The following is a 27,346-nucleotide window of genomic DNA, read 5'->3' as shown; positions in this document are numbered from 1 at the left end:
AATAATGGAAATCCAGTTAATCCGTTCCACACCCCAAAAATATTAACATAAAAATCAATTTTCCTAACAAATAACACTGATAAATAATATATACTGTAGTCTACCTTTAATAAATAACACTGGTAAATAATATAACTGTAGTTAACTTTTATGAAGAGTCCTGGCTGGCTTGAGGGAGACGGTGGGGAGGAGGAAACGGGTTACTGTGGGGAGAGGCATCGTGGAATAATTATTTTCACGTTAAATGCAAAAAAAAACAATGAAATCACAAGCGCACAAACACGTAGATCCTCGCACTTCTGTCTGGAGATGATACTATTTAGTGGATGCAGTGGATTCTCAATAAGTGAGAGGAGCCTGCTGAGCGCCTGTCGCTCTGCCTCAGATGTTAAACTGTCCAGCTCCATGCCAACAATAGAGCCTGCCTTCCTCACCAGCTTGTCCAGGCGTGAGGCGTCTTTCTTCTTAATGCTGCCTCCCCAGCACACCACCACGTAGAAGAGGGCGCTCGCCACAACCGTCTGATAGAACATCTGCAGCATCTTATTGATCTTATTCGAGGCGGATCGGGAAACGTATCACGCATACCCACAGCCTGGCTCGTGGCTCATTACGCGAGCCAGTGCTTGTATTTAGATCTGAATTTTTCGCTCATACTTTCCTCGTATCTTGAATTTCTCGTTTACAGAGCTGTTTGTATCTCGAGCTTCCACTGTATTAGGAATTTGTTAGTTTTCACATACCCCTTGGGGTCAGAGCGCAGGGTCAGCCATTGTACAGCACCCCTGGATCAAATACAGGTTAAAGGTCTTGCTCAAGGGCCCAGCAGAGTAGGATCTCTTTTGGCAGTGATGGGGATTCAAACCGGCAACCTTCTGGATACCAGCACAGATCCTTAGCCTCAGAGCCACCACTCCGCCCTCTAAATGAGATACATGGCTTCAAAATTCAAGCAAAAGGTGGCTGAAGCAGTCTTTATTTCCAGAGTGCTGTAGTGATAAATCAATATTGGAATAGCTTTGTAAATTCTGGTATAGCTGAAATGCCTGTTGTATGTTTGTATGGGGTGGACAACTATTGGAGTATTCCTGTATATTTTTGCCTTATATTTAATCATACGTTTTATCCTATCTTGGGTACTGTTTTTAACAGATTCTGTATTTGAATGTTTGTGTGCTGTGGAGTTCCATATTCTTGTGTAAACCAAAAAATTATCACTTGTGAGTAGTAAAGACAACCTAATCTGATCTATGCATCCCTTAAAAATCTCAGCCTGTTTAATCTAGTTTCACACGCACACAAAGTTACTTATACATACTTATACTTGTATCAAACCACACTGGAGTTACCAAATAATATAACATGGACATCTTCTCTATATGACAGGAGAATCTATAACATAATAATACGCAAACACTACGTAGACAGTGATTAGGCCAGAATTTAAGACTAGTCAACTGGAGTTAAGAGATAGCAGTGCTAACCACTAAACATCCCTGCCACATCTAACTTACTCCAATCTGTACTGATATTTTACAATTCATAGATTTGGCTGTCTAAATCAAATTTTGAAATTACCACATACCAAATTTGTGGTATTTCTCTGAACACAATAGGCAGTCCATTTCCTCTCTTGATTAAAAATGTATGAAAATTACACCCAGCACTAGCAACTTCCATGCTTATTTGCATGCCACATGTTTACATAATAATCTTGCATTTCAGCCAACTGTTTTTAGTGGAAAGCAGCCTTCAGTGCTTACTTCATGCTTATTTTGATATAAAAAATATACTCTGTCGTGATATTTCTTATTAGTTAAGAGGATAATTTTACACTTAAATTAAAAAATTGCTAAATATAATTGAATTACTTCTAACAGAGGCTCTTGATTGAATGATTCTCATGCTCATAATTTAATTCAGTTTATTTTTGTGTTGCACTCCTCACGGAGTAAAGACTCTGAGCTCCTTAACAATTTTACAGGCAAAACAGAACTACAAACTTTATTAATTACATAACACATACACACAAACATACAAAGTTGTTTAAACACAGAACAAAACAAAGCAATTCCAAACGTATTAACATAAATGGAACCTAACATCCATAAAATCTATAGTAGTATGTATAAAGTTCTGTTGTGTACTTAATTAATCCAAATATGAAGTGAAAAAATCTTGCAAACTTTGTTTAGTTATTATGAATATTTAATGCAATTTTAAGCAGAAATGTCAATCTTTATTACTTAACTAGTTTTACCATTATTATTATTATTATCTCTCTATTATAAAAATAAATCCTGTCCCCTGCTCTGATGGTCTACGATACGTGATTTTTCTCGGAAGATAATTTAAAGACCCGCAAGATGAAAGAGACCTGCCATGGTGCGTCTCACGGGAACATAGAACGAGAGTCTTGCAAGACACACCCTACTTACAAGCAATATAAAAAAAAAACAAATCAGTAGTGTAAAGGCAGTCATGCAGCACACACAGCTCCAGGACTCAGTGCATATAAAGTGTATAAGGTCAATACGGTAGAAATGAAATGAATAGGGTAGAAATGAAACGTCGACGATTAAAGAAGAAGAAAGAAATGCGTTGGACAGAAAAAAGAGCAAAAAAGAATAATCGAGGTGCAAATTCAGAAAATAAGGAAAGGAATTATCAGCCCGGAACAAGAGGAATTGGAAAAAAAAGCACGTCCAATCCGGCTCTTAAATAAATGACAGTGAGTAAAATGACAAAGTAGAACTTCATAGAGATGTTTACAAACGTTGGCGCTAAACACATGCAGAGCAGGTTAGAGATTATGAAACCAGGGAAATTAGAAAGGCTCAAAAAAAAAAAAGTTGGCGCTATACACGTGGAGAAAGTTAAAGGATATGAAAGTAGGAAAATTAGAAAATATAAAAAAGTAAAGATCACAGTAGCGCAAACAAACAAACTGCCTCATTTAACTATGCACCAGTCTAACTTTGGTTTTGCACAATAATTACTATAGTATTGCACCTTAACACTTAATTCTACTTTATTCACATAATTTTACTTATTTATTATGTTCTACTGTACTGTTATCTTTCAATCTATGACTTTTTGTTAATCTAACTGATATTCTTCTAACTTTGCACAGTTTTTGATAAGCGGATCAGGATTCATTTCACTGTGTGTTGTCCTGTATAACTATGCATGTGACAAATAAAGAATCTTGAGAATTTCAAAAACAGAGTTTACCGCACATGCATTTATTGGTTACTTTGTTAATGTATATATATTTATCTGTCTGCTTATTTAAAAACATAAATTTACCCCGTTCTGTCTAGCCCTTGTACAAAAACCTAGACAAAAGCTGGGGTATCACCTTGGTAAACCCATGTACTTTTGGAACTGTGAGAGGAAAATAGCACGATTTTACAGACAGGAGTCCAATGCAGAATTCTACTTACTTTGTTACTTTGTAAAAAAAAATTATTAAATGCTGATGATGTAGATCGTTTTGTCTGTGCTGAAATTCCAAACAGAGAAACCTATCCTGACCTCATTAAAAAGATTCAGCATATTGGGACTTGCAAGATTACAAATATTGTTTTTACAGAAGATATCTGAAATAAAAGTGAAATTAATGAAATAGCAACAATTCAAAGAAAAAATAGTCTTAAAAGTGTGTATCTGGAAAACCAAATACGGGGGTTGGCGAGCGAAGCGAGCAGGGGGTGAAGCCCCCTAGTTATTAATAATAATAATAATAATATGTTTAAGAAATTAGATATTATATAGTAGATATGAATGCTAAAACACTTAAGGTCTGTGTGTCCAGTCCCTCAAAGCAATCTGATTAGTCTGTTTGGCCTTGATTATGTGTCAAAAGAGGAAGTATGACGCACAAGGAGTAAAGGTGTGTGCTGTGAGAGTCGTCTTCAAAGACAAAAAGTATAAAATCAGACAGGAGGTGAGAAAGGCACCTAGAAAACAGTGACAGTGTCAGAGAAGCTTGGTTTAAGGGAACATACTTAAGAATGGGAGCACCAGTGAAAAGGTGTTCAGACACACGAGAATACAGCAGAAAGGCACTGAAAGTACATGTAGGGCAAGAGAGAGCAAATATTATAAAATTATTCTTTAACTTGTCTAGGACAGATACTGTGGCAAATACTGTTATAAAGCAATTATTTGCAGGAAGTTGCACAAGCCCTTGAAGAGCACTGAATCAACAAGTTCATTTAAAGAGCTGGCTTAATTATGGGAAGCTTTCTCAACCCTTACTTTCCAATAGGGGGCGATAGCTCCCTGGTTGGAATAAGTTCTTTTTAATTGTGCTGTTTTAAGTAACCTGAAACTATATAGATATAATATCAAAAGGCGATATCTCTCCCATAGTGATCTGGCGGTAAGAAATCACATAAGAGAAAATACCTCAGCTTTCTTTACTGACGATTTATGAGGCATTACAAACGGACAATACTTTTATCAAGGTGGGATCTCGATATATATATAGTCTGTCATTTTCTGTCGTTGTGCTGGAAGGATTCTCAGAACCGGATGACAATATCCCCCATCCGTCCGTCGGCTTCGAGGTATTTGGCTGCCGTCCAAATCTTTTATACTGTTTTCTCCATGTGCAGGCCCTTACTTAGGTTCCAAATAAGGTAAGGAAAGGATTCAATTTCATCTCTAACATACAGAAATAGTACAATGCCCATTTTCATAGTTGTACCTTCTCTCTTCAAATGCTTGCCTAGCAGTTCTAAATGCTGAGAGCCCATGTGTGCTAATTTTGGCCAGGCCTGCACATGTGAGTGGATTTATAAAATATTTTTTTGTACAGAGCACAGTGACATTACACTTATATTCTGATTATGACCAGCCTGACATGCGAACAACTTGATTTACGACCGAAATTTTTGTTTTGATTTACGACCAACATCTTGCGTTACGACCTGAATGCGGTCATGTGTATCCGCTTGCGCGATTGTAAACAAACAGCCGAGAGCGTTTGTAAGCGTCAGTTGGAGCCCAGATACATGTGTTTGTGGACGTAATTTCGGTCAGTGAAGTGGTTTATATAATTTATTTCGACAATTGCTAAGGAAGGAAGAGAAGTTAACGAAGGTAAAGAAAGCGATCACAATCAAAATGAAGAAGGAAATTGTGTGGAAATATGAGAGTGGTGTTCGTGTGACCGATCTTGCTAATATGTACAGCATGTCGAAATCCACCTTCTCGACAATTTTACAAAGAAAAGATTTGTATACGGAGGCTCCTTCCAAACAATAACCACCTTCCATTTCATTCTCCTCCTCCTCCCTTTCTGCAGCCTGGTGAGTACAGTATGAAATTGTTGTTTCTGGTAGGCTAGGCACTTTTTATAACTTTCTGGTTAGTACATTAGAAAAATTATTGGTGTTTTGGTAAATTATGCACATTATACAACCCTTTTTTATTATGAAAAGGTTAAGTAAGTGTTGCTGTGGGAGGTTCGGAACGCATTATGCGAATTTCCATTATTTCTTATGGGAAAAATAGTCTTGACTTACAACCAACTTGAGTTACAACCAGCCCTCGCGAACAAATTGAGTTCGTAAGTCAAGGGTCCACCGTATATAAAAACTTGCGATGAGACGTGATCTTTTGAAGAGAGACAGACATTTTCACATCCCACGAGACGGTCAAGTCACGTCATACTTACAACCTTTGGAAGCAAGTCCTGTGATACACATGCAGAGCAGGTTAGAGATAATGGAAGTTGGAAAGTTTAAAAGTCTCAAAAAAAAAAAAAAAAGGAGAGTATTACAGTGAAAAGAGATAGAATAGTGTCTGAGGATGTCTGGGGGAGAAGAGAGACGAAATGGAGATCACGTGGCACATCAGCAGCAGGAAGCCAGCCAGCAGCTGACAGAGCAAAGAGGAGGTAAAAAAACAACTGTTATTTGTTTCACATTGTATCACCGTTTAATAGGGGTTTCAGAGGTGCGACTGCGTCTCCTTGGGGTGCGTTCAGCCCCCCTGTTCACAACAGCGTGAAGCACGGATGGGCGGTGTGGGGGTTTAGGGGTAGGTGAGTGAAATGCAATATATATGTGTGTGTGTGTGTGTGTGTGTGTGTGTGTATGTATCTTTGAGTGTACACATGGAATTCAATTATTATCAAGCTATTTGTAACTGATTACAATTTCACAATAAATAAAATGTGAAACATTAAGCATTTTCAATCTTTAGATTTATCAGTACAAAGACATCCTGTTGGATGTATTGATTTGTCCTTTAATTTGTGTTTTATGAAGGTCATCTATCAGCAGCAAATATGTCTTGCAGTTAATGCTGTTGTTGCTCAACTGTGTGTTGTATGTTTTATCATATTCTTATTATAAAATCTCATTGTCTTGGGTGGATGATGTTTTCTGTAAATAATCCTGTAGCTTTCAATAACTTTAAAGATGTTTTTACAATTAAGAATGTCAAAATTCTGCTGACTTGTGTAAACAGACGGTTGTTGGATCTTGCCTTCTATTTGCTGCTGCTTAAACAGATTCTAGTTCTACACAAACTGAATTGGGGGAAAAGGCTGATATAGAAAATTATTTGTTGATTTGTTTTTATAAATTATGGAAAGTACAGAGAAAACTTTGCATTCTTTCCCTTTTAGCTGGATTCTCTAACTTTTTCAGGGATATTTGTGTGCTCTTGTTTCCTTTAACATATAATAGCATTGTCCAAGGAAAAAATGCATGATAAACTAATGGATGAAGTCCATTAGTTTACAATTTACAGTTGCAGTTTCATTTTAGTGTGCTGTCAATAAAAATGCATTTGACATCTTCTTTTACTTTGTCTTTTACTTCCTATGCCTACAATTATTTGTATAACAGTTAATTTGTAATAAGTATGTGATGTATATTTGTCTTTCTTAATTTAAAAAAAAATTTCTTAACACAAGTTATGTACAGAGATTTTTTTAAGCAAACCAGGTAAAATGCAGTGCCAATAAGTAATAACTCGTATTATAATTTTCCTTTTTAGAGAAAGACTACAACAGCCTGTGTGAAAAGCAGCCCATTGGACGCCTCTTATTCCGACAGTTTTGTGACACCAGGCCAGAACTAGCACGGTGTGTTAAATTCCTGGATACTGTGGTAAGATATGCTCTGAGATATATCCTAAGGTCATTTATGTATTAGTTCATCTTGCACAAAGCCAGAATGAAAAAGACATTTATCTTTCAGAAAGTATTCAGACCCCTTCACTTTTACATACTGTATTCTGTTATGTTGCAGTCTTATGCTAAAGTCATATAAATTCATTTTTCTGTCATCAAACAGTCAGTTCCCAAACTGTCAAAACAAAAGCAAGATTTTAGAAATTTTACCAAATCTGTTAAAAATATAAAACTGAAATATCACAATGCTTTATAATTAAAATGGTTGTATGCAGTTAATGAGCAGTGCCTGGTTTCCTTCAGATATAACACTTAGAATTGAGACAAAGTGGTTCAACTTTGGTTTTAAAAGACTACAGAATCTTGTTTTTCATAGTCTGAGAGTCCTTTAGGTGCCATTTTATAAACTCCAGGCTTTCATCTGTCATCTGGCCACTAGTGGAGTGTCGCAGTGATGATTGTCATTATGAAAGTTTCTCCTATCTCCAACAGGTTCTCTGGAGCTCAGCCATAATGACCATCGGGTTCTTGGTCACCTCTCTTACAGACGCCTTTCTACCCTGAATGCTCAGTTTGGCTAGGCAGCCAGCTATAAGAAGAATTGTGGTTTGTTGTAAGCTTATTCCATGCAAGATTTATGGAGGCCACTGTGGTCTTGTGAATATTTCTTGCTGTGGAAATTTTTTGTAGCCTTCCTTATATCAGTATGTTCACACAAGCCTGTTTTTTTAGCTCTACTGGTAATTCTTTCAATCACATGGTTTGGTTTTTGCTCTGGTACATATTGGCAACTGTGGGACCTTTTATTAGACTGTTGTGTGCTTTTCCTTATCATGTCCAATCAAAATACTATAGGTGGACTTCAATGAATGTGTAGAAACATCTCAAAGCTGATCAATAGAATGGGATGCACCTGAGCTTGCTTTCAAGTGTCATAACAAAAGGTGTGAATACTAATTTCAATGTGATATTTCAGTTTTTTATTTTTAATAAAAGAACAAGGTAGCACCTCCTATGTGTCACAGTTACAGAACAAGTAGTACCAGGGAACCCAAGGTACAAAAATGGTTGACTGTCAAAGAAAAACAAACGCAAAAGAAACATGATCAAAAATATAACCTATACATCAAATAAGCACAAGAACAATAAATCTATATGGGACGTTTACTTAAAGTGCAGCAAAAAAGTATTTGGCGTCCAGGGATGCATTAACCCCCAAGTATGTGGCAGTTTAAGAGGTAAAGCCCCAAGATGCCACTGACACGCCCCGCACCTTCTAAGGTTTCTGGCAATGAAAATGCGCTTGCATGAACTGCAGTACATATAGCGGTAACATCGGTATTTTACATTCTAGCACTGCTGGTGTCATATCAGTACAGTACTGTACAGTATGCAGGTTTACCTGTACATTCTTTTTTTTAGGTAATGTATTAAGCTGAGTTTGAAATTAAATTAAAGTGTTTTGAGGGCATATTTAGGGTTTAAACTATAAAAATAGGCTTTTTTTTTTTTTAACCACATCCAAAATTTGTGTTTTTTCACAATTTGCAGGTGCTCTAGGAACATAACCCCCACAAATTTTGGGGGTGTACTGTATATATATATATAATATATATATATATATATATATATACAGTAATCCCTCGCTATATCGCGCTTCGCCTTTCGCGGCTTCACTCCATCGCGGATTTTATATGTAAGCATATTTAAATATATATCGCGGATTTTTCGCTGCTTCGCGGGTTTCTGCGGACAATGGGTCTTTTAATTTCTGGTACATGCTTCCTCAGTTGGTTTGCCCAGTTGATTTCATACAAGGGACGCTATTGGCAGATGGCTGAGAAGCTACCCAACTTACTTTTCTTTCTCTCTCTCTTGCGCTGACTATCTGTGATCCTGACGTAGGGGGTGTGAGCAGGGGGGCTGTTCGCACACCTAGACGATACGGACGCTCATCTAAAAATGCTGAAAGATTATCTTCACGTTGCTACCTTCTGTGTGCAGCTTTTAAGTATGCTGCACGGTGCTTCGCATACTTAAAAGCTCAAAGGGCACGTATTGATTTTTTTATCTGTCTCTCTCTCTCTCTCTCTAACTCTCTCTGTCTCTCTCTCTCTGCTCCTGACGGAGGGGGTGTGAGCTGCCGCCTTCAACAGCTTTGTGCCGCGGTGCTTCGCATACTTACAAGCCAAACAGCCCTATTGATCTGTTTGCTCCTTTGAAGAGGAAGATATGTTTGCATTCTTTTAATTGTGAGACTGAACTGTCATCTCTGTCTTGTCATGGAGCACAGTTTAAACTTTTGAAAAAGAGACAAATGTTTGTTTGCAGTGTTTGAATAACGTTCCTGTCTCTCTACAACCTCCTGTGTTTCTGCGCAAATCTGTGACCCAAGCATGACAATATAAAAATAAGCATATAAACATATGGTTTCTACTTCGCGGATTCTCTTATTTCGCGGGTGGCTCTGGAACGCAACCCCCGCGATGGAGGAGGGATTACTGTATATATATATATATATATATATATATATATATATATATATATGTGTATGTATGTGTGTGTGTGTGTTTATATAAAATTTATGTGTAATAAAATGTATTATTATGTGTATACAGTAATCCCTCCTCCATCACGGGGGTTGCGTTCCAGAGGCACCCACGAAATAAGAAAATCCGCAAAGTAGAAACCATATGTTTATATGGTTATTTTTATATTGTCATGCTTGGGTCACAGATTTGCGCAGAAACACGGGAGGTTGTAGAGAGATAGGAGCTTTATTCAAACACTGCAAACAAACATTTGTCTCTTTTTCAAAAGTTTAAACTGTGCTTCATGACAAGACAGAGATGACAGTTCCGTCTCACAATTAAAAGAATGCAAACATATCTTCCTCTTCAAAGGAGTGCGAGTCAGGAGAGAGAGGAAAGCAAACAAATCAATAGGGCTGTTTGGCTTTTAAGTATGCGAAGCACCGCGGCACAAAGCTGTTGAAGGCGGCAGCTCACACCCCCTCCGTCAGGAGCAGAGAAAGAGAGAGAGAGAGAGAGAGAAGAGAGACGGAGAAAAACAAGCAGTCAAAAATCAATACGTGCCCTTCGAGCTTTAAAGTATGCGAAGCACCGTGCAGCATGTCGCTTCACGAAGCAGCTGCACAGAAGGTAGCAATGGGAAGATAATCTTTCAGCATTTTTAGACGAGCGTCCGTATCGTCTAGGTGTGCGAACAGCCCCCCTGCTCACACCCCCTACATCAGGATCAGAGAAAGTCAGCGCAAGAGAGAGAAAAGTAAGTTGGGTAGCTTCTCAGCCATCTGCCAATAGCGTCCCTTGTATGAAATCAACTGGGCAAACCAACTGAGGAAGCATGTACCAGAAATTAAAAGACCCATTGTCCGCAGAAATCCGCGAACCAGCAAAAAATCCGCGATATATATTTAAATATGCTTACATATAAAATCCACGATAGAGTGAAGCCGCGAAAGGCGAAGCGCGATATAGCGAGGGATTACTGTATATGTATATGTATAGACCAATAAGGGACCAATAACTGTAACACCCATCTACGCATGAGAAGACTACTTGCATTGAATTGCTCTTTACAAGATTTTTTTCCCCCTTTTTTTTTTGCTGGCGACTGTCAATTAAACACAACCTGTTAAAGACCATTAAGACCGGGTTGGTGTGATTTCTGGACTATATACAAATAAATTGTTGTTGTATTAGCTGACTCATTATTTGACATACCCTAAATTTACTGTGACTTGCTTACTCCCTACAACCTTTACTGATGTAAACCATTGAGATTAGCACCTTTGTACTTTTTATGATTGGACAAATTTCTTGGTTATATACTGTTTGTTTGCAAGTTAATCAGCTCATTTTTAGAATACAAGTATAAAGGTTGTTACAAAATCCATACTAAATTCATACCTTACAGAAAAGGCCTTGGTCCCCAATACAACCTTGAATTGAATTAAGAAGCATTGAAAAATATCATACGTGCATAGGATCATCATTATCAAGTGTACATAGAACAGCGAAATTCTTACTTTGCAATGAAAATGAACAAAAAATGTCTGTCTGTCTGTGAGGCATGGCAGACAGTAAAGTATACCAAAAGGTCAGATATGGCTTTGTGGGCCATATCTGTGTTACAAATTTTGTTAATTCTTTATCCTGTTTCACTTACAAGATTTGTATTATTATAAATGTTTTTACATATGATTTAAATAGGACAGAGGCAGATGATGGTAATTGCTCATAATTTCACAGTGTCAGAGGTAGGAATTAAATCTGGTGCCTTAAATGCTACACCCAAGAGCCTGCCAGTTAAACAATTTTTTTTAAGTGTATTGCATTATTTTTATTATTTACAGTATCTGACTTAAATCACTGAAAATATCATTTTAACTCTCTTAGGGCTAATTTTTTTTTCTTTTTCCCCAGGGCTGAATATTTTTTTTCCAAAAAACTGTTTTTTTTAAAAGCACGCACACCATTGGTTTCACACACAATTCAGGATGGTTATTTATGACAAGTGTCACTGTGTTTTATGTTCTACGAACCTCTGCAGTATGTAAATTCTCATTCTTGTTTGTCTCCTCACTAATTAGCTGAAAGGCGCTTTCTAGCTAGGGGTTTTTTGGGGGGGGGGGGGGGGGGTTGGGCAACTTGAAATAGTTGAGTAGTTGGTAATCTGTAGTATCTACACGAGTATGTTCAGCACTATGATCAGCTGGGGACCAATCAGCTGATGCAGGTACCTGACTTTCATTTTCGATCTCCAGATGACTTCTATCAAAATCGGAGTTTAAGTCAGTCCAATTCAGCAATAATATGCAAATATATATAGTATTTAGCTTTACACATTCACTTTGCTCTGTTGCCTGACATCGATGCCATTGTAGACGTTGTTTACGCTACTCGCACACATGCAGGGGTTCAACATCAAGTCAACGATTCTAATGGTCCTCATAGCAAAGAGGGTCAGCCTATAATGGAACGGTGAGTTTTATTGATGTTTGCATCTTTTATTGCCCTCTGCCCCTGGATGTTGACTTTTTAGTCATCATCGACCCTCAACCCCTTGTGTTGACAAAAATCGACATCCGCCCTGAAAGAGTTAAACCTGAGTCACCCCTTTCCTGTCTAGTACAGGGCCCACCTTTATAGAAATTATGATGGAAGTGATAATTTAGTTATAGATAACATGCACACTAAGCTGGTGGCAGTTTTTAGAAGTCAATAAAATTTGTGGATTTTTGAAGTAGCAGTGTCAGTAGTCAGTAGAAATTTTGAGGCTGCTAATACAAAAAAAGGCTATTGGCAAGAAATTTGAGTGATGTGTTTACATTTGCTCAACCCTGCATTTCAGTGATTAAGAAGAAGTGAAAGCTACCTAAATTGAAGCTTACACCATAAAAAGCTTAATTGTCCTGTGCATTTATTTATGTTAAACAAAACTGGAATACAAGATGAAAGTTGACAAGAAGCACATACTTTGTGTGAAAGATGAGCACACCACCTTTGCAGAATACGTTTACATGTCCTTTGCTACCCCAATTCCATATTTGCTTACATTACAAAGTTGAGTTTGATCCTTCTAAAACTGACATCAATGTCACACTTCAGACTTTAAAGATGCAAAGCACTAATGGCGATTGTGGTAATTCAAGGTCATGATGTGACATAAGATGACATATGAGTTGTTTTCCAACAGAAGATTTATGTAAAACAAACTAAGACCAGATACACATACTGTACTTAATTTCTGGTGCTGAAATTTGATATAGTAAATCTTGTTTTGTTGAGCATAGTTCAAAACAACAAAGTATCAAAATGTAGTTTTTAAGTTTCATATGAAAGATTTTCACTTATTCTTTTTGTAGGCAGACTATGAAGTCACACCAGACGAAAAAAGAAAAGAATGTGGGCAGCAATTGATTGAAAAATACTTAAATCCAAAGGTATGTCCTTAATCCAGTATTTTACAATGTACAGTAATAATAATAATAGTAATAATTCATTACATTTATATAGTAAGAGACAATGTTTTTTTTTTTTTCTTGCTTTACTTTTTGTTGTTAGTTTGTAATGTTAATACATATAATTGATTTTTTTTATTTAGAACTAGCCACAGTACCTAGTTGAAGACAGGTAACGGAATAATTCAAAAATATTTGCTATCTCTTGCCCTGCATGTACATTCAGTGTTTTTCCTTGGTTATCCACCTGTGTCTAAACCTCTGACATATTACAGTGTTACATTGTAAATGTTTGTGGTTCTCGCAAATGTTAAAGGTGTATTTACACAAGATAATTAGCATTAATTTATTACATATTTTTTGAGACATATACTGCACTTTTCATGATTTATTTTTTTCTTGCGATTACATTTTAACATGTGTTTACATCATACAGAAATTGCTGGAATACAACTTGGTTATCTTTCTTAGACAATACTATGAATATCTGAAAAATGTAATATATACGAGGTGAGACACAAAAATAACCGGATTGGTAAAAAAAAAAAAATTTATTGATGAATCCCAGCATTCTAAACATTTTATATAATCCCCCTCCCTGATCTCTACACTGTTCCATACGTATCTTCCATTGATTGAAACAGTGCTGGAAGTATTCTTGCTTGAGGCACTTTAACAGGCTTGCCGTTTCTGTCTTCACTTCATGCATTGAATAAAAATGAGTGTAGGAGCGTTGTCTTAGTGAAGCACCCCAAACTCAATCTGGGTGTTGAACATCTTCCACATTTTCTTGTCCTTCCTTGAAACGTTTATGCCACTCAAAAACTTATGTGTGAGACAAACTGTTATCACCGCACACTGTTTTTATCATTTCATAAGTTTTTGTGGCCGTTTTGTTCAATTTCATGAGAAATTTGATGTTGATTCACTGTATTGATTTTTTTTTTTTTTTCACCCGACATTGTAGCGGCAATTTGTGTAGCGATTCTTGTGCAAATACTGACTGGGATATTCACAGGATATATACCTAGCCGGTCGGCGGTTTGAGAGGGCGTGTAGTAGGGGATATAGTTGTATGATTCACATTCGGCCAACCTCCAGATGGTTTTCCAGGAAAGCCCCAAGCCCAGTCTGGTTATTTTTTGTCTCACCTTGTATCCATAGTATGTATGTAGTTTGTCCCTTGGTGAGCAGCAGGATTGTTAGCCTTTTTCCCTGCCTTTCTACCTTCTTGCCTACTCTTCCCAGAGACATGCTGCAGTGTACTATTTTGAGAAACACTGACAAGAGGACAAGTGCTTTTGTTTCTTCTTCACCTTTTTTTGGAAGATGAACATTTCAGTGCAGTGTGACTATAGTTTAATGTTATTTTGCAACTCTACACTCATCAAAAACCACCCCGGCACTAATGTTGCTTGATTGCATGCATTCAGTTTAAACCATTGAACGTTAGTTTTTATTAATATTGCATCAATACAACTCAAATTTACTGGTATTTAAAGTGGTGGTGACACTGCTATCTTTTTTGAAGGCTTATTCTTTTGCTGAATAAAATCTAAATTCATTCAGCATTTGATTCTGTGGTATCCTGTGTAGTAGGAAAGTAGTCCCAACCTACACTCTGGACATCTGATAGTTCATGAGATGATCAGAAGAAGGAGAGGAGAGAAGAGACACAGACCAAAATTGATGGGTGAAATTTGCAAATTTATTTACAAGAGTGCTGTACTACAAAAACATAGCAGGGTCAGGAGGGCTTTATTTCACAGTCCTTCAGTGCTGACATTCCATCAAAAAAACACTCACACAGACCAAAATGAAAGTAATCTTCCTTCTTTATCCCTGGCTCAGGAAGCTTCTCAAAAGGGAAAAATAGAGAAAAAATATATACAAGTAAAATCAAGTGTGCGTGTATATACAAAAAGAAAAACAATTGCACCAATTCCAAACGAAAAACAAAATAAAATGTGTGTGTATATGTGTGTGTGTGTATATATGTATATGTATATGTGTGTGTATATATATATATATATATATATATATATATATATATATATATATATATATATATATATACATACAGGGCAGCACGGTGGCGCAGTGGTAGCGCTGCTGCCTCGCAGTTAGGAAACCCAAGTTCACTTCCCGGGTCCTCCCTGTGTGGAGTTTGCATGTTCTCCCCGTGTCTGCGTGGGTTTCCTCCGGGCGCCCCGGTTACTCCCACACTCCAAAGACATGCAGGTTAGGTGGATTGGCGATGCTAAATTGGCCCTAGTGTGTGCTTGGTGTGTGGGTGTGTGTGTGTGTGTCCTGCGGTGGGTTGGCACCCTGCCCGGGATTGGTTCCTGCCTTGTGCCCTGTGTTGGCTGGGATTGGCTCCAGCAGACCCCCCATGACCCTGTGTTCGGATTCAGCAGGTTGGAAAATGGATGGATGGATGGATGGATGGATAATATACACACCTCACTCAGAGTACAAAAAATATTTACAAAGCTGTCATGAAAGTCAAGTGCTCCCTCCGTAGCTCAGCAGTACTTAACCGTACCTCGCCTTTAGGTCCACTAAGCTGCTGCTGGAGTATGTGAATTTCCCCTTGGGATTAATAGTGTAAGTATCTGTCTGTCTGTCTGTTTGTGCAATGAACGAACGTACTAGTTTAATGACATTAAAGAACAAATCTTTTCAAGAGATGTGCAGTACGTGCTACGTTTTATATAGATAGATAGATAGATAGATAGATAGATAGATAGATAGATAGCATTCCACGACAGTCCAGTGCTATCATTTTAACTTAAACGCTGTCTTTGGGAAATAAACCGTTTTACTGAAACAGTTTACTGATAGGCTATGTCGACAACTAGCCAATTATAGACTTGGTAGATAACACCAAGCACCTCCCATTGATCAGTGACAATGACCATCTCAGTACAGTGTCTGACTGAATGAACCAGTATGCCCCCTACTGATCTGGAGAAGCATTGCAAGTTTATTCATGAACTGCAGACAAGAGACTCTCAGTATAGTACACTGAACTAGTTCAACGAAAGAATCTGTTCTTGCACTGAACTGACGAATGAACTGCATACAGGTGACTCGCAGTTCATTGAATTTCAGGACAGGATATAAAAGGAGGAAATTGCGGGAGATTAATCCAAAACTGAAATCAATTTTATTTAGTCATACTTAAGTGTTCTCACGGTTTTATTGTGGTGTGTGCACTATTCTAAGGTTCTATTTGTACGATTTTTTTTTTATTCTTATTTATTGTTGAAATTTTATTTATTGTCAAAATTCAATAAAGAGGATTATTATAATTATTATTATTACGTGTGAATTACTTATTTTGTTGCTTGCTGTTTATATTGTTTAAATTGTTTGGTGGTTAAAGCTGTTACACTGTTATGACACGATACCAGATTTTGAACTAGAATATAGCTTGTTGTTGTTTTTGAAGTGAACGAATCAGTAATTAAGAGATTCTAATCATTTTGGTGAACTGAATAAAATGAAACAAAAATCTAAAAACAGTCGTCTTGCACATCACTACTAACCCCCCCTGTTAACCGGGAGCTCCTTAAATATAAGCGCTATATAAATGTAATGAATGAATGAAATATAACCTGGAAGATTATCCAGCCAATCTGCTCTATGCACCTATCCATGTAGCAGTTGGCATGCCGCATACCACGACACAACCTGGGCAACTTTCTATTTTAAACTGAACCCCTGCTGGTCGCACGTGCGAAAGCAAGCCCCACGGGTGGCCAACAGCTGAGCTCAAGCATGTCAGTTGCCTTCATTTCATTTCACACATTACCACAGACTAATTTTTTACTCAGGTACAAAATCCCTAAAAGTGCCTTGATCCATGCATATATCTATCTCAGTGGTACTCAAAGTGTGGTCCACAAGAGTGAGTCAAGTGGTTCACAAGCTAAGAGTTGTCACTGTTAAATTGCTCATTTACATTTGTCTTTTATGTACTTATTTAAGCTTTTAGTTGTAACCATTCCCAATGCTAGCTGACATTGGAGCTGCTTCATCAATCTATTTAGATACATGAGAAATGGATCTAAAACTTCCACCAAGTAGCACACCATGATAACTTTCTTGCAAACGGTAACAACTTTTCCTTCAATTCTACTTCTTCCAGTCTCTCTCTGCTCTAGCTGATCACGGTCACTTTGCAGGTATCTCTTCTAAACTCAATGTCAGTTTGGAGAGCCATATCTGGTCAAGACAGTGTTTTCAATCCATGACTCCAGTGACACACACATCTGTGCTGACAGGCTACCAGCTGTTAATTGATCCTCGAGGAAAAGGGGGCTATCTTGGATCATTGGCTTAAATCTGGAACTATGAAATGTAACTACAGTTAAACATTGGATTTTAAGTATTTTACACATAAACACAATTCCCAAAAGTATTTACAACAGGCAGCACAGAATAACACCCACAGGTGATTGTCAGGCTCAAGTGGTCTGCTTTTAGATTTGACTTGAGCAAAGTGACACTTGGTCGAAAACACTCTGAGTTGCCACTGATCAATCTGTCCGTTTTCTGTCCTGGTTGTCCAGTTCAGGATTATTTGGCATTTTAAACTTTCAGATTATTTTTAGGAAGCTTATTCATTTTTATATTACTCTATTTCTTTCTTTTCTTTTTTTTTTTTTTTGCTATATTCAAAAATAATATACCATGCTTTTACATTTTATAACACTTCTTTACAAACAATTTCTTTAGTGAAGTGGCTATTGCTCCTGGGTCACAGATCTAGTGTTCAGGGTTCAAATTTGGTACCTGGTTGTTGGGAATGTGAATTTCAATATTCTGTTTCTGTCTGCTTTTGTTTTATGTCAAGGTCCTCCAACATACTCAAAGATTTCAAACTAATTTTGTTTAAGTTGTGTTGGTTGTGTAAATAAGTTGGTCTTATGTTGTACCGGCTGCCTTGTACAGGGCTGTTTTATGCCTTGTGCAAAATGATGCTGAGGTAATCTTCGAGCCAGTTCAATACCGATTTTGATTAAGCAAGGTTCAGAATGTTATGTTACATTTGCAAAATTTTATAAAGACAGTCACAATATCTGTGGGTATTTTGAGGATTATTCTCCATAAGTGAAGTGTGAATTAATTTTGAAATGTTTCTTTCTTCTACTTGCAGTCAGATGAATATATCTCTGAGATACCACAGGAGCTGGTGGGTAGCTGCATTGAAACTCTGGACCAGGAGCCTTGCAAGGAGCTATTTAAAGAGAGTACTAAGTGAGCTTTATAAAATAACTAAATCCTGGCTAATGTAAACCTTCTCTAATAAATTCTAAACTTTATTACTGAACAGACATTATGCAAGATAAGAATATTTACAGGAAGGAGAAGTTATATGCTGCTTTTAACAGAATAATTAGATAAAATGCTGTTATTTTGTAATCTTATTATGAAATTGCCTTGGAGATGGGCTTACACATGAATGCAGTATATTTCAGTTTTAGTTGTCATGAGAGTTTCATTTCCATGCATCACTTTACTTGTGCTTCTTTGAATACTCATTAAATGCATGCGTTAAGCATTCTTTTGTGACTACTAAATGGTGATTATTTAAAAGACATAAAGCAGTGTTAGTAAGAAGTATGTCCGTATAAGCAGTAGAGTTCAGAAATGTTAAACATTTTTGTATTTTTTTTCTTCTTCGAAATATAGCAAACATTGTTCTATATAGTGTTTGGGTTAGGTTTGCAATGCTTAGTGGAGGTGGAAAAATGTCCAGTAATTGCATCACGTATGTGCAAATTGGAAATGCCAGTCTTACAGCTGCAGAGTTATTGCCTGTCTTTTCAAGAAGACACTTGTCCTTTTCTGCTAGTAAACTAAACTCGGAACACTAATAAAAATTTTTAGTAAAGAAAAGAACAAGATTTTTGCTTATAAATCAAACGCAACACAGTTTTATGTGGGGAAGAGAACACCTGTCCTTTTCCTTATCAACAAGAAATATTAATATTATAATATTAAGTTAGCCTTCTGGTGAAATACATGAAACTTGGTGTTAGGAGACAACTGAATTCTGATCTACCTTAAAGGGTTCATATAGCCACACACCAAAACAAAAAAAAAAAAATTTTCTTTCAGTATATAGTCACACGTGTTCTGCATCCATCACTCTCCCAAATAGTTATCCTGCAACACAGCTGTATTTAAGAAAGGTAAAAAGTTACTTTAACACCCACCGCCAGTCTTCTGGCTGTCATTTGGTAAAAATGTAGCATAACATCATTAAACTCGCCAAATCCAATTGAAGAGTATATCGTCACTGCTGGTTGCAGTATCATAAGATGTGAGATATGGATGGATTCTGGACTGTGATAAGTAGGAATGTTTGATGAGATGCAGGATAGAAAGAATGCATGCTGTGTCCAGTTTACATTTTTGGCATGATGTTTGTCACTTTAGGCTGAAGTATTAAAGGCTTGCTTTAGACATTCCCTTGTTAAAGCAATAAAAATACAGAAATCATCTTTCAGCTTTATAGAGAGGTAACTAACAAAATGATCGATTTTAAAAGCTAATGCTTTTTCACAGATGTGGTCACTTGAGATATTTAGGCAATTAGAATCCCATTAGGTATAAGGCTGTGTGCAAAAATGTGCTTGTTGTGTTGTCTAGTACGACTTGTGGAAGAGATCTTTGGGTGACTTTCAGAGAGAGCTGATTGTTGCTACATTTGGCAGCTGTACCAGTGGAGATATTTCTCTGGGAACAGTAGTTGAAGTGATGATAGTGATGACAGCATTGAAGTCTCAAGAAACCACAACATTGGCATGGAGCAGCTGTGGACAAAAACATAAACTCTTTGACCACAATACACTGTTTTGAATTGCAAAGGAAAAGCAAATAAGCAAATTTGGATGGTATGATTGTAAGTGGCCAAGATACACTCTGGCCTGGTGGCAACTACTTGTTTCCCACAGTGAATGTTTCTTATTCCTCTGTTAGTGTATGCCATGTATTTTCCTGTCATGGTTAAGGTAAATACCAACAGATACAAATCAATTTGGAGTGATTACATTGATACTGTGATGAAGCATTTATATCTTTATGTTAGTGGATATACTGGGATGACAGTGCTGCTATCCACAGGACCCATATGTTGAGTGAATGCTTTGAAGAGCACAGCAATAATGCTAATCATATTCAATTGACTCGATTGAGTGTGTAGCATTTATGAGCGATTCTGGAATGGTGGCTGAACCACTGACATCCTCAAAACATCAAATGGTGAAATTTCACATTAAAGAAAAGTGTCGCATCTCTCCAGTCTACAGTCCTAGACTCTGGTGACGTTCATGAAAAGACACACTTAAGCTGTTCTTTTAGCTTGTTGTGACCCAGTATATCATTAAGATGATTTGCTTGGGTGTTTTTTGTTGTTTACCAGTATTTTATTAATCATGTATCTGATTTTGTAGCAACTAAATTAAGAAATTTCCCTTAAAGGGTGGAGACATACAGTACATAAGAACATATGAAATTTTACAAACCAGTGGAGATTAAACAGCAACATCTTTTGGTAAGCAATAGCTAAGTTGTCCCAATATCACAGTATCTCCTACAAGCATTTGTTACAAGTGTCATGTTCTCTGTTTCAATTACATGATTCAAATAATTCCTTTTATATATTGAGTCCGATGGCCAAAACTCCTGCAGTCTAGATGCAGTCTTAGTGACACATTATGATGTTTGAGCATGATGTCCCTTGATTTAATTTCAGCCATTTATAATATGTCTTTTTATTTGCCTTTTTTTCCTCAAAGTAGACTTCCAAGGTTTTGTTTTTTTTAAATTACACATACTTTGTATGTTATAAACAATGTCACATTGGTATACAATTCTATTTTGAGACCCACTTAATTCAGTTCAGGATCTGGGGGGCCAGAAGCCCATCCTGACAGCACTGGGAGGAAGGAAGCAAACCACCCTGAATAGGGCCGAAGTCTGTCTATCACAGGGTCCACTTAAACTTACCACCCCAACTCTCAATTTGGAATCACCAGATTATTTTTTACATACATTAAAGAAACTCATAAAGAAGACTTGCTTAAGTATTTGCCAGTTACAGGTCTTGTACAACATTCTGGACACTCGTTATGCACTGCAGTTCATCTACTCTAGAATATTTATTACACAGTGCTACAGTATAACACAGAAATAAAGACAGTATAAGCTGTTTGCTGTAATATCAAGAAAGCACTATCTGAAATTGTGCTCTGACATTCTCTCACTTAATTCTGCTAGATAGAAAATGCTATCTCCTTTTTATTACTAACATTTCAGCACCCTGCCATCATTTTAAACTTGAAATATTTCATTGGTATTGCTACTGTAGATATGATTAATGGGTAAAATTGTTATTTCTAAAGTATACTTCATTTGTATATTTGTATGTTAAATGTATCGTTTTTTTTACATGTTCTGCATAAGTTATAGACATTTTAGTCTATGTCTTGTAAAGATTGTGATAAACTTTTAGAACTACAAAGGTAAAGTAATTGTTGGTTTTAAAATTTTGAGGTATTTGCTGTCTTATGCATTTTAAGCTACATGCTACAGTAGAAGTTTTGGCAAAGAAAATAAGAATAGAACAAAGACTGCTTCAGAAAGAATAAAATATTATTAAATAACAGTGAGAAAATAAGTTGTAAAACCAAATTAAATTTCCAGATAATTAAAAATTTGTTTTGTGTTCATTTTGGAGGATCATTTTTATTTTTTTGCATATGTGATAGTAACTACTTTATTTTTTGTTACTAACAAAATAAAATAATCAAAGTTGCAGCATGGGTAGATATTCACTAGGGAGAAAAATATTTGAACACACAAGATAATGGATTCTGTATTGATTTTTGTAATTGAACAAAGACTAGTCTCATTTCCACTTTAGGCCGTCCAGCTTGTATAAAAGAAAATCATTTGTGTAATGGTTTTTGCATAATTTTCATAGAAATTGGAGAGATCTCAATGAGGAAACATGATTGGGAAAATTTTCTGTAATGAACAAGTACATTATGTACATCATTGATAATACAGTTAACTATAATATTGATTTTATTCACTTCATTATGTTTTATGTGCTCTGTAAGCATTTTATGACAACTTTGTACATTCTTGCTATTAAGAACGCTCAATGTTATTTTCTGTCACAACTTAGTACTTTACAGTCTTAAAGTATAAATGTTGCAATCAAACACTCTGAAAGTCCATCATAGTACTCTAATCACAATGCCATATTCTTTCCAATACAGACTGTAAAAACATTGTAGTGTATTTTGCTATTTTACAATATTCCAGCTTGGTTTGACATCATGTCAGGCATTAATCATCTTTCACCTATTGTCCTCAAAGCTGAATTCACTGTTAAGGTGCTATATTTTGTTTTATTTTGTTATTGTAATTAATTTTATTGTCGATTTTTACACCACTAGATGCCATTTCATGGGATTGATTTTAGGTAGATCAGAACCCTAAAGCCGCAGGCATATGAAACAGCATTGTGCAGTTTTTCATCTTTGGGAAGGTTAAAAATGCAAATATTAGATTAGTATGTCAGATTCTCTGTCATGTATGTCTGGAATTCATGTGTATTTCTCAGTCTTCACCTTGCGGTTGTTTTGCCTCCACAGTGGTTGCACACAGTTTCTTTACAGTGTTCACAGCACGATGCATGTGTCAAGTAGTCACTAAACACTCTCTTGGGAAAACTACCCCCAGAGGTTGCTCCTACAGTCAGTTCCTGCATCTCGGTTCTGGTGAAGTCATAATTTAATTTTGATGTGATCACAATTTGGATTACTTTTTGTCAAACTGTTTATTTGTCGGGGTAACCATACCAGCAGCCCAAGTCTCTTTAACAACATACAGTATTTGTTAAGGATTAGTGCCTCCACAATACCATATATATAATATAATGTATGGAGAGTCAGTGTTAAAAAGGAATTTTTTGTAATGATTGATTGCTACTGCTTTCACTGTTGTAAATGTGCTAAATATCATAATGTTTAACTTTGTTTTTAAATATTTGTTTATACAGTCTGATCCATGACTATTTAAGTGTGGCACCATTTGCAGATTACCTTGATAGCATGTTCTTCAATAGATTTCTTCAGTGGAAATGGCTGGAAAGGTATGTCTTCTGTTATCCTTAAAATTGTGCCAAACAATAAATCAATACTTTCTTTCAGCAAAATGAATGTTAAATTGAGGGTTTATATTATGAGGAAGAACTGAGTACACATTCTTGAATGGGAATAGAAAGTTTAAAGGTGATGATGTGTTATATCAAGGTTAGTAGCCTTCAGATGAGGTATTGGCTGTGCAATTTCTGGAGGAGAAGTTTTTGACCATGTCTTTTGTATAATTACTGTAAAGGTTTAAAAAAAACCCATATGTACAGTAACTCTTCACTGTAAGTGCACCAATACAATCATTTACAGTATTACTGTAAACAATACAGTAATACTGTAAATGCAGTAAACATTTATGCGTTCCTTTCACTGGAAGTGCTCCAGGTTTGCTTGAAATTCTGATGCTAATTTGAAAACAAATGGGCACTAAAGAAAAAAAAATCTTGAAATAGCCAGAGTTTATGGACCATAATTTTTTATGTATGTAAATATTGCTATCTTTCCATTAATCTTTTGGGTTTGTAAATTTAAGTATACAAAGCCTGTCTTCTGCATGGAGTACTGCAAAATAATATGTGTTTTTAAAGTGATATTAGTCTAATTTGTAATTTGTTAATTTTCAAAAATCTTGAAATTAAGTTTATTTTAGTGGTAATTTTATAGACCAGCAGAGCAAATTCAGTGCTGTGAAAAAATTATTATTGTAATTTCTTCCACTGAATGTTTTCAAACCTTTACTCAAAATCTAATATTAGGTAAAGGACACGGGAAAGCAATGTAACCAGAGTCCTCACCTGCCCCCTAAACCCCCCCAAGACTGTACATGAGAATACATTACTGTTATTGGTCAGTGTCAGTTTTACTTGACATTGTATTGCTACCATTAGTCATCAAATAACAGTATATAGTGTCTCCTGTTATCCAAGAAACATACTACAAAACTGTAAAAGAATATTCATGTTATTTTGAAGTTGAAAGTAAATATTTTAGAAGTAAAACATAAATCCCTGTAGGAAAGAAGGTGAAAGCATTCTTGTACATAACATCAACATGGATGTGTCTGTTTTTTCCTATATCTTCTCAATCATATTTACAATACTGAGTAAGAAAAAGAACTTTCCTGGCAGCCACAGATGAAAATCAGTAATTGTAAATTGAATGGAATACCAATATGTTGCTGATCAAAAACAGACGCATAAACATGTAGGAGCAATTTAGCTTCGGTGAACAAGGAGTAAACCCTTACAATTATGATGACAGTATACAAATTCCACACAGAAGTCAGTTATTTCTGTTTTGAGTAATGTTTGAGTGGAAACTGTCTAGGAATACCTACTGCCCAGCTTCTAATATTGTTTTATTTCTCTATTTTCTAGGCAGCCGATTACAAAGAATACATTTCGCCACTACCGTGTTCTTGGAAAGGGAGGCTTTGGAGAAGTAATTTTTTACTTGATATTCTTTCCACTTTCAGACGTACTATTAACATTTTAAATGTTAAATTACAGATGTTAATTTAGTGATATGTACTGTACTGCAAAGGTGTGTGCATTGTGATAGTGCCTGATATTGTTTGTGCTTATAGTATACAGGTCAGTTTTTTATTTTGCTATTTTGCCTACAGTCAGAATCATTTAAATAAAAGATTGGTGCTTACTTTCCTTTTGTTAAATTATGACCTTAGAAACCATAGCCAACATGCAGTAGTTTAGTTTTAGTCTACCTTAACCTTTACTTGGGCAGTATAAGACTCCGGTAACACTCCACCTGTTTCAGCATTTCTCCTTATTGGTTTTTGAAGTGTATTGCTATGAAGCAGGATTTCTTTATTTTTATGTGTACCGATTGTTTATTCAGCGTCATGTCCTTTAGCTCACTGCCATGTCAAGTTAATGAATGGACTGCATTATAGTGTTGGCTATAGGAGACCACATGAATGTGCATGTATTCATAACATATTGTTACTTTATTTAAACATTTTCAAAAATAAACCTAAATTAAAACTTTAACTTTAATTACGCTCTGTTCTAACATAGCCATTAGGTTTTTATATTTTTAATAAAGAAACATGCTGTATAATATTCAGTTAAATTCAGTTTTTAAAAATACTTTTTTCAAGCCATTTAATGTTGTTCAGGGTTGTTTGTGACTGGCAAAAGAATGAATTTAGTTAATTTCTGTTATGTTTTTCTGTCTATCAAGGTATGTGCCTGTCAAGTTCGGGCAACTGGTAAAATGTATGCTTGTAAGAAGCTTGAAAAGAAGAGAATTAAAAAGAGAAAGGGAGAGTCAATGGCATTAAATGAGAAGCAAATTTTGGAAAAAGTGAACAGTAGGTTTGTAGTAAGTACACAGAATTTGTTTAAAATTTTGTTGAGTGCCTGTCCTTTATCTTTCTGGATTAACTCTGAAGCTGTAATGGTATTCACCAACCTCTGTTGTATTATAAAAAGTTGGTACATAATCATAGTAATAAATAAATAATACATACAATATGTATTTATCTTTTATCTAAAGAACATATTGTTGAATAATTTCCAGAACTTCATGTAATGAAAAGCTTTTTTAAAATAAATGGACTTGATGCTTTGGGTTGAAACTTGGAGTTACATCAAAGATAGAGCTGATCATCTTGTGTTTTTACAAGCTCAGTTCAAGCCTAACTGAAAATGAATTTAACTTCACTGAACAGATATCATCCTTCCAGTGCAGTTGTAAGGAAATAAAGGGTGTTTCATAAAGTACGCAGTTTTTGAATTGCGTGGGATTTTTTTTGTTTGAAGGTTGTTAGCACTGTTCCTATCATTTTCGTTATCTATTATCACTCTGATTTGAAGACCATTTGTTGTTTTTCCATTTAGTAGCCATGGAGCAGTTCAATATCGAGCAACACATTCTTATTGTGAAAACTCATTACAAATACGGGGAGTGCTACGCAAAGACTGTCCGTAAACTTTGCGCAATCTTTGGACGTGACAATGCCCTTACTGTAACAACAGTTTCGAGATTGGTACAGAAATTCGAAGAATCTGGGTCAGTTGCAACCAGAAAATCACCCAGTCGAAACTGTAATGTTCGAATGCAACAAACATTGCGGTAGTGCAAGACAGTGGGATTGTGAGCCCCGTGAAGTCGCTTTGCTGTCGTTCACAACAGCTGGGTATGTCACCATCTTCGGTGTATCGAATACTGAAACAAGATCTTCATATGCACCCCTACAAGATTCAGTTGACACAAGAGGTGAAACCAGCAGATCATGCAAATCGGCGAAGATCGCCGATTGGATTTTGGAACATGAGGACGACAATTTTTCGAAAAGAATAATCTTCAGTGACGAGGCACATTTCCATCTCTCTGGGTATGTCAACAAACAAAATTTCCACATTTGGGGTGACGAAAACCCTAGAGTGATCCAAGAGCACGAAATGCATTCCCTACGAGCCACAGTTTGGTGTGGTTTTTGGGGAGGAGGCATGATCGGCCCCTTCTTTTTTGAAGATGGTGATGGAAATTCAATTACTGTAAATGGCAACCATTATCGGGACATGATCACTAACTTTTTGTGGCCTGCTCTGGAAGAAATGGGGGATGACGGAATTGATGAAATGTGGTTTCAGCAGGACGGGGCTACCTGCCATACATCCCGGGAAGACAATCACCTTGCTTCATGAAAAATTCCCTGAGCGTCTGATCTTGCTTTTTGACGGCGACCAAGAATGGCCTCTGAGGTCATGTGACCTCACACCTTGTGACTTCTTTTTATGGGGATATGTGAAGTCACAAGTTTACATGAACAAACCTCAAATGATTGCCGAACTGAAGAGGGAAATTCAACGGGTAATCGGCGAAATCGACAGGGATGTCTGCGAAAGAGTTATCATTAATTTCAACGGTTGGATGACTGCCTGCAGAGAAAGTGGAGGTGGACATATGCTCAATATCATTTTTCATTATTAAATCGAAGCATATGTTGAGTGAAATTAAATACAAATTTTGAATTTTGCTTCGATTTTGGCTGATTTATTGCAT

At 36.4% G+C, this 27,346-nt stretch overlaps 1 protein-coding gene across 1 annotated transcript in view; it reads left to right on the top strand.

Moving 5' to 3' along the window:
• Positions 1-27,346, top strand: part of grk6 (G protein-coupled receptor kinase 6) — a 108,471-nt gene that overhangs the window by 55,959 nt on the left and 25,166 nt on the right. Inside the window, exons 3-8 of the mRNA XM_028812922.2 lie at positions 7,018-7,130; positions 13,044-13,121; positions 18,304-18,404; positions 23,224-23,316; positions 24,694-24,757; positions 25,520-25,660. Coding sequence (XP_028668755.1) covers positions 7,018-7,130; positions 13,044-13,121; positions 18,304-18,404; positions 23,224-23,316; positions 24,694-24,757; positions 25,520-25,660 — 590 coding nt within the window. The remainder of the gene's footprint in view (positions 1-7,017; positions 7,131-13,043; positions 13,122-18,303; positions 18,405-23,223; positions 23,317-24,693; positions 24,758-25,519; positions 25,661-27,346) is intronic.

The sequence above is a fragment of the Erpetoichthys calabaricus genome, chromosome 11, assembly GCF_900747795.2.
Source record: "Erpetoichthys calabaricus chromosome 11, fErpCal1.3, whole genome shotgun sequence".
Classification (NCBI taxonomy): Eukaryota; Metazoa; Chordata; class Cladistia; order Polypteriformes; family Polypteridae; genus Erpetoichthys; species Erpetoichthys calabaricus.
The sequence above is the reverse complement of the archived record's forward strand: the minus strand, read 5'-3'. Positions and strand labels throughout refer to the sequence as shown.